Source organism: Pomacea canaliculata, linkage group LG12, assembly GCF_003073045.1.
Source record: "Pomacea canaliculata isolate SZHN2017 linkage group LG12, ASM307304v1, whole genome shotgun sequence".
NCBI classification, from domain to species: Eukaryota; Metazoa; Mollusca; class Gastropoda; order Architaenioglossa; family Ampullariidae; genus Pomacea; species Pomacea canaliculata.
The window spans coordinates 5,358,555-5,371,175 of NC_037601.1; the positions used below are offsets into that span (position 1 = coordinate 5,358,555).

General features: G+C 35.5%; 1 protein-coding gene across 1 annotated transcript; it reads left to right on the plus strand.

Annotated features, from left to right (window-relative positions):
* The first annotated feature begins 1,138 nt into the window (after nucleotides 1-1,138).
* On the plus strand, nucleotides 1,139-12,591 carry LOC112553243. Its single transcript, XM_025220339.1, has 4 exons — nucleotides 1,139-1,168; nucleotides 4,126-4,160; nucleotides 5,213-5,305; nucleotides 8,803-12,591. Exon 4 carries the CDS (start codon nucleotides 8,826-8,828, stop codon nucleotides 9,369-9,371), a length of 546 nt encoding a protein of 181 aa, XP_025076124.1. The 5' UTR covers nucleotides 1,139-1,168; nucleotides 4,126-4,160; nucleotides 5,213-5,305; nucleotides 8,803-8,825; the 3' UTR covers nucleotides 9,372-12,591.
* The last annotated feature ends 30 nt before the right edge of the window (nucleotides 12,592-12,621 follow it).

Here is a 12,621-nt window from a genome sequence, read left to right on the forward strand (position 1 = left end):
AAGGAATAAACTACGATCGAGAGCGACATGCATGTGTAGCAAATAATGTATTAAAAAATTGACTTAAAATTGCTAATTGTGCGTGGAGGATAAATGTAACAGAATTATCTACGCTTGATTGATTTAAGGAAATTTTTCCACCAACGATGATTCAGCAGAGAGGCGGTAAACATATTCCTGCACGATTGCTTAAAATGTGCTGTGGATCAAACAGTTTTTCGAGTAACTGAATAATTTTAGACAATAAATACCTACTTAAAACTGCTTGCTTGCAAACATTGTCTCGTCATCGTAACCCCCGACCCTTACATTCATTTTGAGCCATTTTCGTGTGACAGTCACGGTCATATAGTTGCTGAACCTGTATCGACCGCAATGCAATCTGCTTAATTATTTTTATATTCAAGTAGATCCACCCTCTTAAAGCAACTTAAACATTTTTGTTAGAGTTGTGAATGTTGAAAGATTTACTTAATAACGTTGTGACTCAAGGTCACATTCCCTTCGTTGTTAAAAGGCAAAACGCACCAATGAACGAAATCATCCAATCACAAGCATGCCTTGTATTATCTGCGTACCAGATGCAGTAGGTCGCCATTGTTGAAGCCGAAATCAAGCTCACAGAACATTCGATATCGTAAGTATCGTCGATTACATAAATGTATTACTTGTGATATTTATGTGTACCTTAATCAATATTCTTTCACGCATTTTTTGTACTAGCAGGTTGTAAGCTATCTCATTGACGGTATTCACATTTGTATTTATAGTTTTCCTCCGTCGCTCGACACAGTTGGCGATTACAGTTAAAGCTTAGCACTGGTGTCAGTTTTCATCTTTGGGAAGAGTATTGAATGCCATTTCAAAAATTACAAATTCTTAGTGAATGGACCTTTGTTGCACTCATGCTTCCGTTCTTTATTTAGGATTTCGATAATAATACGCATTTTTTCCCGTTTCTCCCATAAAAGATCTACAGAAATGTTAAAAATAAGTTGTTTTGTTGCTGCTACAATTGGCCTCATTCATCACATTGTAAACGCCGACGAATATTGCCCTGACACAAAGACATGAAAGTAAAAGTAGGATATTAATTGTAGAGAGGAGTTTTAACCATTGTCTTTTCTTTTCAGAACCATATTTTGTGGAAGACTGATGCGAGAAACAGGTATGTAACGTTCCATTTTTTAGTTCATAAGCAGGACACCATTAAAACAGCGAATCAGCTTTGGCTAGGCTTCTATTTTCTATTTTAATGCTCAGCTGAGCTTTGTGCTCAATCACGTTTTTGCTTTTTTTTTTTTTTTTTTTTTTTGGCTTGAAATTTCCAGATTCTTATGAAAGAAAAGCTTCAATTCTTGAAGTTGACATTCAAGTCAGTGTTGGGAAAACAAACCCCAAGTAAATGCAGTGATGTTGATGTAGGAAGTTATCAAAAAGGTTTAACAGTATGATGGGCGTGGGAACCACTAACTCAGTATAAAATGTTAAAGAGAATGGAGCTTGAATCTGACACGTGAATGTATTGATTCCATTGCCGATTGTTGCCTGTTTGGTGAGAATGTAACAGCAAATACAGCAACATTTGATGTGTTCCAGTGTCTACATTTTACAGAAATTTATCCCACAAGCCACTAGGATTTTTTGTAATGTATTCAATGCTTGATAGAGTTATTAAGTAAACGTAGCATTTTTATCTATTGTCAACAAAGAGTGAAAACATGATTGTAAATATGTAGGTAAGAATAACAACTAAATATTCTGTGCACTGTAAGTGGCTCACTATGTCTAAAACCTAACTTGAGGAAGGCATCATCTAATTTTCCCCATTTGCCACATTTTATCTTACCTGGTTAATCAGCATTTTCTGCTTTGTAGACGTTGTCTAGGGACTGATCCAAGCAAAACTTAATTAATTTAATACATTTTTGCTCTTCACCCAAACACTCTTAACCACAATGATTTTCAGCAAGAGAGTTAAACACAACTTTTAAGTAACATATGCAGGGCCATCACTGTAATGCAATTATATATATAAAGGTCATACTTTCCCCTTTAGTTATGTCATATTCGGGCAATATTTTTATAATTATATTGTTCATGTATGTTGTGCACCGCAAATGAAAATTTGGTACCTTATGCAATCAGTCTGTTGATATAGTGTTAGATATTTAAATCCTTGTGATAAACAGGTAATTTAGTCATATAGCTTTAATTTTCAGTATTTCTATAAGCAAAAAAGAAACCTTTTACATTTTGCGATGCATTGATACCCAAGGCAAGATGGGTCTATTTAGTCTTTTGATTTCATAAAATCTTTTGTTTAAACATGTAATCATCATCATTGAATTACACGATTAAATGTTTCATTGGTAGCATTAGAGATTTTATGAAATATGCATATAAATAAATTATGTACAGAAAATTGTGTGAATACTGAAAATTTTGTTTAATAATGGTGTTGGTATAGTGTGGAAGTAATTTATGCCTACTTGTTATAACCACATTCATTATCTTTTGACAAGCATGCCATTATGATTAATAAACCAAAGCTTTTTTAAAAAGAACCTTTTTAAACAGCACATTAAGCTTGCTGTTAAACAGGGTGATATATCAAATGTTTATTATTTTTATTAAATTACCACATCCTACAAAGGACATGATTTTTGACACAATAATGCTATAGGGACCATTGTTTCAGAGTATTTTGTGATCATTATAATCCATATAATTCTAATTAAAGATAGCAGTAGTGAAGGGAAAAAAGTCTTCTGTCATTATAATAGAAGACTAATCATTATTTTCATTGGAACAAACCAAAGTATATGCTTTATCATTGACTGTGACCTGCACCACACGGGCATACTCTGTTGATGCAGTGATTTTCACCTTTTTTAGTGCACAGGGGAAAATTGATATTCATAAACTTGTATTATAAGAAAGAAATGGGAGTTTTCTTCTAAGCTTAGAGATGTAAGATCATGCTGAAGACTAACTAAAGATGTCTGAAAGAAAATTGTACTTCAGTAATTCTTTGTGACATTGCTGTTTTAACCACAAAGGAAGTAGCAACATAGAAGATCAAGGACAGTGACAGTTTCAATATTCCATTTGGAAATAACAGCACCAAAAGCCAGCAGAGAGTTGCTTTATATTATTTTAAAATGTTGAGTCTTTTGGACTAGACCTAGGATGTTAAGACATGAAATTTGACATGTATTTTGTTAGAAGAACGCTTTCATCGGGGAATTAAAGGACTGTTCAGTAGTCTATAATTCCTTCACTTAATATATTTTAAACAGCATGAGGTCATTATGCTTAATAGGTGAATGTTAATTACCTTCTCTTCAAAAGGAAGATCACAAAAATGTCACATGTTTGGCTCATTTTTATGATTGTGGCCAGAGGCCACAATACACCACCTCTGCTGCTTAACTGTTTTTTTTTTTTTTTGGTTTTTTTTTACAGATGATTTGCAAAGACTAGTGTTGATTCAGAATTTGCAGATGATCAGATTAGTTGTAAAATATCTTTGGGGAGGGAAGGGAAAGCCAACTGATTAAATTTTTAAGCACAAGCAGTTGGCATTAGTTTTCAAAGTGATTTTTTTTGTTTTAGATAAAAGTAATAATAAAGATGTCTTCTAAGGGATATTTCTCCATCCATGAACAGGCTTAAGTATATAACTTCAAACTATATAAACACAAGTACATAATATACTCCTGTGCTTATACAGCATTTTCCGTTCTAAAACACGGTAAAAGCATACATTAATGGTCGATGTAGTGGGGTTTTTGTTTTGTTTTGTTTTGTTTTTTGTTTTTTGGGTTTTTTTTTTTTTTTGGTTAGACCTGCAACTGCTATTTCATTGTTTTGCAAATTTAAAGCAACTGCTATTGAATGAAATCTCCATGTGGCTTTAATGTTGAGACGTTCATTACAGACAACACAATGAGGCCAGTAAAGTTTACTTTGGTCACTTTTCAAATAATTTATGATATACTCATTTTTTTAAAAAAAAGAAAGCAAGGACCAGTCAGATTATGTAGGACTGCTTTATCTACATTAACATTTATTTCATTTGTGCCTGATTAGACTCCTAACAAAAATGTCTCTTTCTTTCAGGTTGATAGAGAATTTTTTCCCATCAGCACCAGCAGGTATGAACAGAAAGCAGATGACAGGTAACCTAAGCATGCATTTGTGTAACAGTATATATGATCACACATTCGTCTGACCTTTGGCATACTGACACCTGGTAGCTTTTGAGCTGAGTGTAAAAATCTTAGTTTTTTGTGTGGTTACTTTGTTGCTTGGATCCTTGTAATCACTGCACATAGGAATACTTTTCTTGAAGGAATTTGAGTGCCATAAGATCCCAGTCTTAGAGTACTTATATCTACTCATATGTCTAAATAAGAGTGGGGTGCATTTTGTTCTACCAAACTCACATCATACAGGGCATCAAAGAAATTTCTTCGTTGTAATTTGGAATAAAAAAGAAGAAACATAAATAGAGCTAGGTCACTGATAAATAACAAATATCAACTGCTGGATGTGCAATGCAGTCCATAGATGTAAAATAAATCATTTTATAATCATTTAATCTGAATTTGTGCATTTAAATACTTAATTTTATTAAGCATTTGGTTTGGTTTGTTTTTTTTTGTTTTTTTTAGCATCTCGTATTTTAAAACCTGCTGATACTTCCATAGAATGTTCAGCTCCTGATATCAGTTGGCTATTTCTTATTGATGTCTGCTCAGTTTCGGCTGCAAAATGCTTTAAAGTTGCCATCTCTTCTGCATGCAGGAAGCAAACATTTGTGGCTTTTCTGTAAATTGAGCAGAAAATCATTTTGATTAGAAACTAAACTATGTACAACTTTAAAATCTGTCACTCAGTAATTACCATTGTGGAAATTGCTGTTAGGACCAAAGAAAGAACATTAATTTTTTGCCAGAGAAAGCTAAGATTGTCCTAGAAAAAGTGAAATGCATTTATTTTGTGAAGACAAAAACTTATTTACTCTTAGAATTTATGACCCTGGCAGGTCAGGTAGGTAAAAGGGGGAAAATATTTCAGCAACTGCGAGCTCATTTCAAAGTTTAGAAAAATTATAATGTAGGCAGAGTCAAGGCCTTTGTGTTTGGCAATATTTTTCCCTCCCTGCATTAATGCTAATGACGCTTTACTGTTTTCGTTTTCTCAGAAAATTTGGCCAGCCAAGACTTCAAGTTTGGCACATATGTAAATGTCAGTGAAGGGCTTTCTGAAGAGTCGGAGTTGTTGACCTTAATTCAAGGTCAGATTCGCTTGCTTTCTCATTACTTTTTATTAACCGCCGTAGCAAGCCTTAATTTGGGGAGGTGCCAATGTTGTATTCAGACCTATCTGATAGGCTGGAGCATATATTTTGGTTATCATTTTAAGATTTGTGTGCAAGTTCGTTGCTGATGAATGTCCGTAAGGATTCCGTGTAAATGTAAGAGGATGTCGGGGTCATTTAGTGCTTTTGTTTTGTGAAAATTTTGTCGACATCTTCACATTAACTGCAGCTTAGACCTCCCATCATTGATTGTCAAATGTATAGACAGGGAGGATAGATTTCTGTTGTTTTCTCAAAGTTAACAAAAACCTATGTCTAAACTTCACACTACTTCATAAAATTGAGTTTATGTTGAAATTTGTTTCTGTTTTGTTAAGAAACAGTGTACAAAACAAATGCAAAGATCCTTTGCTTAAAATATTAATTTAGAGTTAAAAGTCTTAAAAGAAAAGGACTGGTGTGAAAGCGGTGGGTTATTCTTTCTCAGCAATGACAGATCAACTGTTAAAGGTGTTTCTTTTTTGTGTCGCTGTAAAAAATCATAACATGGTACATCGCCATAACTAATTTATTATCTTGTATCACATCAACTTTTCATGGAACTCAAGGGTTGTTTTTTTTTTACAGAACAGAATGTTTATAGTTTAAAGTGATGTTAGTTATGTAATTATGTAACATTCTGTGGTGAGTATATTTTGCATTTAAAGCTTTTTGTGAAGTTTAACTGCTTTATTCATTAAATTGTGATGTGCAGCATTACTATACATCGTTCTAATGCAGCTGTAGATAATGGCGTCATGGTTGTTGTAAATTGGTACATACTAATAACTTCAATTGTTCAGTCTTTGGAAAACGTAAAGAGATCTATATATAACTTATGGTTTATACTTGCATCAAGGGTTTACTAATGCTGTACTTTTATCTGTATAATTTTATCTGTTTGGATGTCCTGGCTTTAATTTGTTGTATTTAATATATTAATAAGATTATTAAAATCGGAAAGCTACAACTAATGGGTGGTTAAGTTGGGTTAGATCTCTTTAATTCCTGGGTAATTTATATAAGGGTAGATAGTATAGTTCTATAAACTGGGTAAATATAGCATAATTTTCTTACTATTTGAACAAATAAATGAAAAATTGTACATTTATTCATCATTGGATCTAATGTTGAAATGAAGTTAATTTTATGGTGGGGAAAGCCTTAGGACTAGGAAATAATTCTGGAAGTTTTTTTGCTTCCACCATTTCTTGATAGGTTTAGTGCTGTATAATCTGGGTACTGATTGTGATTCTTATAAACCATTAGTAAGTTAAATTATTATGAGGTAATAGTTTGGTTTTTTCTTTTAATGGCAAACATATTCAAGAAAGAAAATGTAAATACAAAACATGCTAGTGTTCTGCTACTGACCGAAGCAGATAACATTCTTAACCTGCTTGTGCTTGGTAATGGGTGGGATAGAAGTGAGTTGTAGAGTGTTCTTGTAAAATATTTACCACAAAAAAAAAAAAGGATGTTAGTTGGTCACACTTAGAACCATTTTTGCTTTGTTGTAAATGCTACTAGTTACTCCTGCTGTTTGTTCTTTTTCCTGATAGGTAGTTGTGGCTTACAAAAATTGTTGTCATTGTTACTGTGTTTAAAACACAGTTTCCACCTGAATATCATCAGCAAATTGCCTTTTGTTATGATATATGTAGTAAGGCAGTTTTTGTTTGGATAACAGAAAGCCTATAATCAGTGATTATCATGGTTTCATTTTGTTATAGGGAGGAAGGGGTTATATTGTTTTTGTTTTCGCTAGGAGAATTTAGCCTCTTAGTGCAATAAAGAGTGGCAAAAAGTAAAATTTTTTAAGCTTTGGCTTGCAGGATGTTAGTGACAATTTTACAGAACAAGTAGCTGCTAAATTTGAGATTTTTTTTTTCTACCATTCCCTTGTGCATGTGTGTAGGGGTATAGAAAAGGTGCTGGTGTATTTGAAGAGTCTTTTGGCATTTCAAGTGCTTGCTTTTGGGAGTTAAGTTAAATAGCTATAGTTTTGACTACATTTTTCTCAGCCTTGCATGTTCATACTTTCTTTTTGCGTCTGTTTTTGTTTAATAACACTTATATGCGAGATTTCTGGACCTAATGCTACCAGACTTGACAAGAAACCTGGATCTTGTGGTAAACTTCACCTTAATAACCATGAAAACTTGGTGTTCAAATAAGCATTATCTTCCAGCTTGTGCACGGCTCTTTTTTTCTCCATCCTGTTACATAAGAATAGAAAGATTTGTTAGCTGTTAATTCGTGTCAATTTTTGGCAAAGAAAGACTGCACCAGTGTCAGAAGTTGTGCCTTCTTGAAGTTGGACACAAAACTTCCCTGATTTTAATAAGAAAATTTAACATTTTTTAGGTTTTATAATCACGCTGCCCTTTAACCCTTTGGATGGGCTTTGTTAAAATGTCTTTGAATGTGCTGCTATCTGTTGGAATGCATGTCCATATTGCCCGAGTTATTGGTCTGTTGGATTTTTTTTTTGTGCAATGGTGTTTCTTTTCACTTGAAGTAAATGAGCTCACCATGCTCTTAATGGATTGAATTAAGTGAAAAGAAACAGAAATTTCTTGATAGTTAATCAGTCTTGGTGTAGCGGTCAGTGTCTGGCAGATTGTGTGGTAACTGTTTTGCTGTATATATATATACAGAAAACAATGTCCTGTTTCGTTGACCATTAGCGCATGTCGTGTGACTAAGTTCCTGTGAAAATAGACTGGCCTCAGATTGGGTGGTTGGAGCATTTATGCCACAATGTAAAATGAAGGAATGGGAGATATGAAGAACACAGAGGTGTTTTTCGTACTTTGTGTTGCGGGTGTGCATGTGTGTTTCTTTCTTGAGCAATTGCACCTCTTTTCCTGTCTTGCCATCATCTGTGTTTGGATTCATGATGCCAGTACATGCAATGTAATGTATGTACATAAACATTTGACTACTGCTTATCAGGTGCTTGAATGAGTGTTGTTGACTATTGCTATGAAAGAACATAATAATCTTCTAGTGCAAATTTACTTGCTTTCTTTGACTTTTGGTTCTGTCTGCTTATAAAGCACACAAGAAGATATTGTTTTAAGAAAAAGTTCTTCTATTCTTTATAATCTTTTTTGAAAACTTAAAAAAAAACCCCCAAAAATCACAGAATTTTGGTTTGTAGACCATAAATTATCAATACTGGCATTAGGTGGAAGTTAGTTTAAATTAGCCTTTCTGTCTATTTAGGTTTAAAGTTGTGCTCCAAAAACTTTTGTTAGCGTTGTATATAGGCAGTATATCTTGTGTTTCCTTCTTGCTGAATGATATCAGGTCATTGGAATCTTGCAAATTTTATAAAACAGGAAAATTGATGAGAGTGAGCTGTCTCGAATCTTTTTATTGTTTTCATTGATGTTTTGCTGAAACACAACTATGTATGGGTGTTGCAGATCAGCAGCAGCAACAGTACAGGATGAATTACTACCCAGGAGGCCTGGCGCCTACTGGCTATGTAGCAGCTACAGACAAGCCAGGATTGTATGCAGCCTCCCCGTATGCCACTATGCCAACAGCCTATGCAGCTGCCCAGCCTGGCATCCCAGCAGGCATGCAACGTTATGCTTCCACACAGCACTATGCCATGGTGTCACAGCCCTCACCCTACACCTCCCCACAAGCTGCTGCTGCTTACTATGCTTCCGCCGGCGCCTATCCCACGATGCCACTGTCTTCGCTACAAACGATATCGTCATCTTCAGCCCAAGGAGCGTATCTGTCGGGCCAGTACCCCACAGCCGTGAGTTTCCAGGCCGGCCAGCTGTGCCCGACGTCAGTGGCAGCGGCAGGCTATGGGGGCAGTCCTCTGTATGCTGCTAGCACCTACACAGGACTGCCTGCCATGCCTGGCCAGCCAAGCAGAGCATATGGAGTGGCTCCAATGGGATACACAACCACTAATATTCCCTCAGCTTCCTCCCCAACCTACCCAGGCGTCACCTCTTTTGGGCCGCCTTACTGAGCTGGCTTGTACATGTCTTTTGCACTTCTAGCCCATCCCCTCCTTTCCCCCAAACTCCCCACCCCACCCCCCAAAAAAAAAATTGTTGTTACCAAGTTTTGAGGATGGTTAGTGGTGTGTGTTTGGTTAGCACATTATTGTCAGGATGTGTAAGGGAAGGGTACAGTTGATTCAGTTTTGAAGATTTCTTTTAAAAGGGGGACAGAAACCACTGGGGTGTCATTGAAATTATGGTGAGCCAAGTGACCATTCTGTATGTACCTGAGTATTTGGTAGTTGGTTGCTTCCTCCTCACAGCCTTAGCTGTGAATGTGAGAGAGAAAAAAAGCAAAACTATGACACTTGATACGTCCCCTCCCACCCCCAGCCATTTGCCACCATCCTCCTAACTATGAGATGACAACGTTTGTATACATTTGCTTTGTGGTGGAAAAGGAATATTGTATCATACTTATGCAAACAGTCTGTTAGCCCAATTCCTTTTTATTGTATTACAGATGCTGGTTTATTTTTATTTGTATTTTTTCCTGTTTACTATTGAGCAATGCCGTGTTCATTGATCTGAGACTGTTTGCATAGGATATCGACACTGTGACACTCGACATACATGTATGCATAATTTTGTATTGTCTCCCACTTCTTTCCACTTCCACCCTTCTTTAAATCTGCTAATCCCTCATTTTATTTTTCTCTCAAGATAGAGGGCAGAGTAGATATTACATATATTTTTCTATTTTATTCCCCTTTCTCTATTGCATTCAGATCAGACTATTCATATTGCAGACATTTTGAGTTTCTAAGTGAATTTTTTTTCCAGCAAGTTTTTTTTTTTTAAATCGAGACTTTACACAAATGGGAGATCTGTATTTTGCGAGTGTAGATTCTGTATTTTTGTTTGTAAATGCTGAAGTGTTTTTGAGTCAAGGTTTAAGTGGTAAGAGAAAAATCACAAATGAATCAAGCTTTGTACACTATTGTGGTGCCTTTGTCAGCCTGTGAACTAGGAGCTGATGGGAGCAGAAGTTCAGTGTGGCTCAGTAACATTTTTGTTTGCTTGCAAGGGCGAATCTGAAAAATGTTCAGACAGAACGTGTGTAGAAAGATGGAATTGTTTGATTGATTCAAAAAGAGGTTTTAAGATTATCTTGACAAGGAGTCTGGAAGGCTTGGTAGCATCTCCTTGTTCTGCCTTAGCCGATGTTTTCCAGTACCCCTTCTGCCACTTCCAAACTTTAAAAGTATAAATCAATCCAAGGGTGAAGTGAACTGTGACATGAACATGAATTTAGCTAAACTTTTTTTTTTTTAACTAAGTGCTTAAAACATCCATAAGGTGAGAGACAGGTACAGTATGTTTTGGGCTTGTATTCAAGATAGCGTATTGCATTCAGTTTTGTTCTTCGGTTTATAATTATCCTAGTGTTAGATGCTTCACTAACTAATAATTTAATCTGTATATTCTTTTTTTAGGTCACTTTTAACTGAATTTTTAAGATGGATGATAACTTTTGTACTTCAGTAGGCTAGGTTTGTTAAATTGATTGGCTGAATACATTTTCAACAAACACCGGCTTGAGTACCAAGGGAGGTCATAGCTAATTTCGGTAGTGATTTGGTGAAGGATACGTGGTGCAATGCTTTAAAGGCTGTGTGACATCGACAAGTACATAGTTTTGTGCATAAATATTTCCTTTTGTGACAAACCTAGCCATGCTGGGGAATATGCGTTTCATCCAGATAGCAGGGTCGTACACATTTTGAGGTTGATAAAAACATAAAGAAATATTGAATCAGGGGCAGTTTTCAAGAATTTTTTTCAATTGTGATATTTAGATCATGTCTGACTTCCTGTGCTAGCAAACAGTGTCTGCAAAGTTCTCTTTTAACCCAAGGTTGCAAGGGTAGAGCTGCTATTCTGTAGATGTTTGTATTTGTGTGTTAAAGTGAGTTTCCAAGGGTTACTTCTATGCTAGCTAATAATTTCTTAATTTTTGTGCAAAGAAAAAAATCCATTTGTAATTAAATGAATCAAAGCTAGATACAGCTTTTGAGGGATCTGCAAAAGTAAATCATTTGATAACTACAATCATTCAGCATGGGGAGGGGTAAATTATCGACAGCCCTTTAAATTTCCTTTGTCTTAGAGTCCAAATTTAGTAGGCAACATCAGCCCACTCTGACCAAGACATGATCTTTCCATTTAAGGAAATTTGTAGCATTTTTCATGCAAGTACATTTTGGATTGTGCACAAGGATATTTTTTACTTTGGGTTCTTTTCAAATTGGATGAATTGCCAAGAATTGCTCCAGAAAAAAAGTTTTTATGGTTGCTCAGATGCATTGGCATCACAGTGCAAATGATCTTTGTCAGAAACTATTTTGGATAAAATTTCTGACCATTTACAATGTTTGAAGACAGTGATGTAAGGCTACAAAATTGGCAACAGGTTTACAAATCAATGTAACATAGTTGAATATTCTATAAGAGCATTTGCGTCACAAAAATGAATAGTGGTGGTCTGTAAAAGTTTTAAAATGTGGATATATGGGTGTATGCTTGAGAAGGGGAGCCTGATTTGCTAATTTCTTGTTAAATACTTGCTGGCAAAGTAATGGGGATGAAGAAAGAATATTGTTGCTTTTCTGATGGACCGCTCTGGTACTTGACAACAATGCACTGCCTTAGCTTGCAGTACCTCATTCCTCTTCATTTAGAGCATCCATTGAGCTGGCAAGATTGCTCACTTGATCTTAGTTGCAAAGCAAGAGGGGAATACATTCTCTTCCAAAAGAACGTAAAATATGGCAGTGTGTTCATTTGGGTAGAAGCCCAACTTGACATATCTGATTTTTAAAATTTTTGTCCCCATGAATGTCTGCTGTTCTTGACCATGTCTTATGCAATCCCTCTGGCTAGAATCCTTTGAAAATGGTATTTGGGAGATGAAGTGTGAAATGTGTGCCCTCGATCTATTTTTTTTTTCTTTTTTTAAAAGAACCCTCATTTGCTTGACAGGAATGCCTGTTCCCATGGCCAGGGTGTTACCAATGAACGAGCCAACTTTTGTTACTGTTCTTTTAAAACTTACTATTGTTTCAACTTGGGAACAAGAAGTTTTGTCTCTTGCTTTTTGTCATTTGAAAGAGGGGGAATGGAATTTGTTAGAGCTTCTTGTAGAACTGAAATCTGCAGAAATAAATGCCCTTGCATACAGAAAAATGTGTTTGAATTGTCTGTTCACAAAGTTAA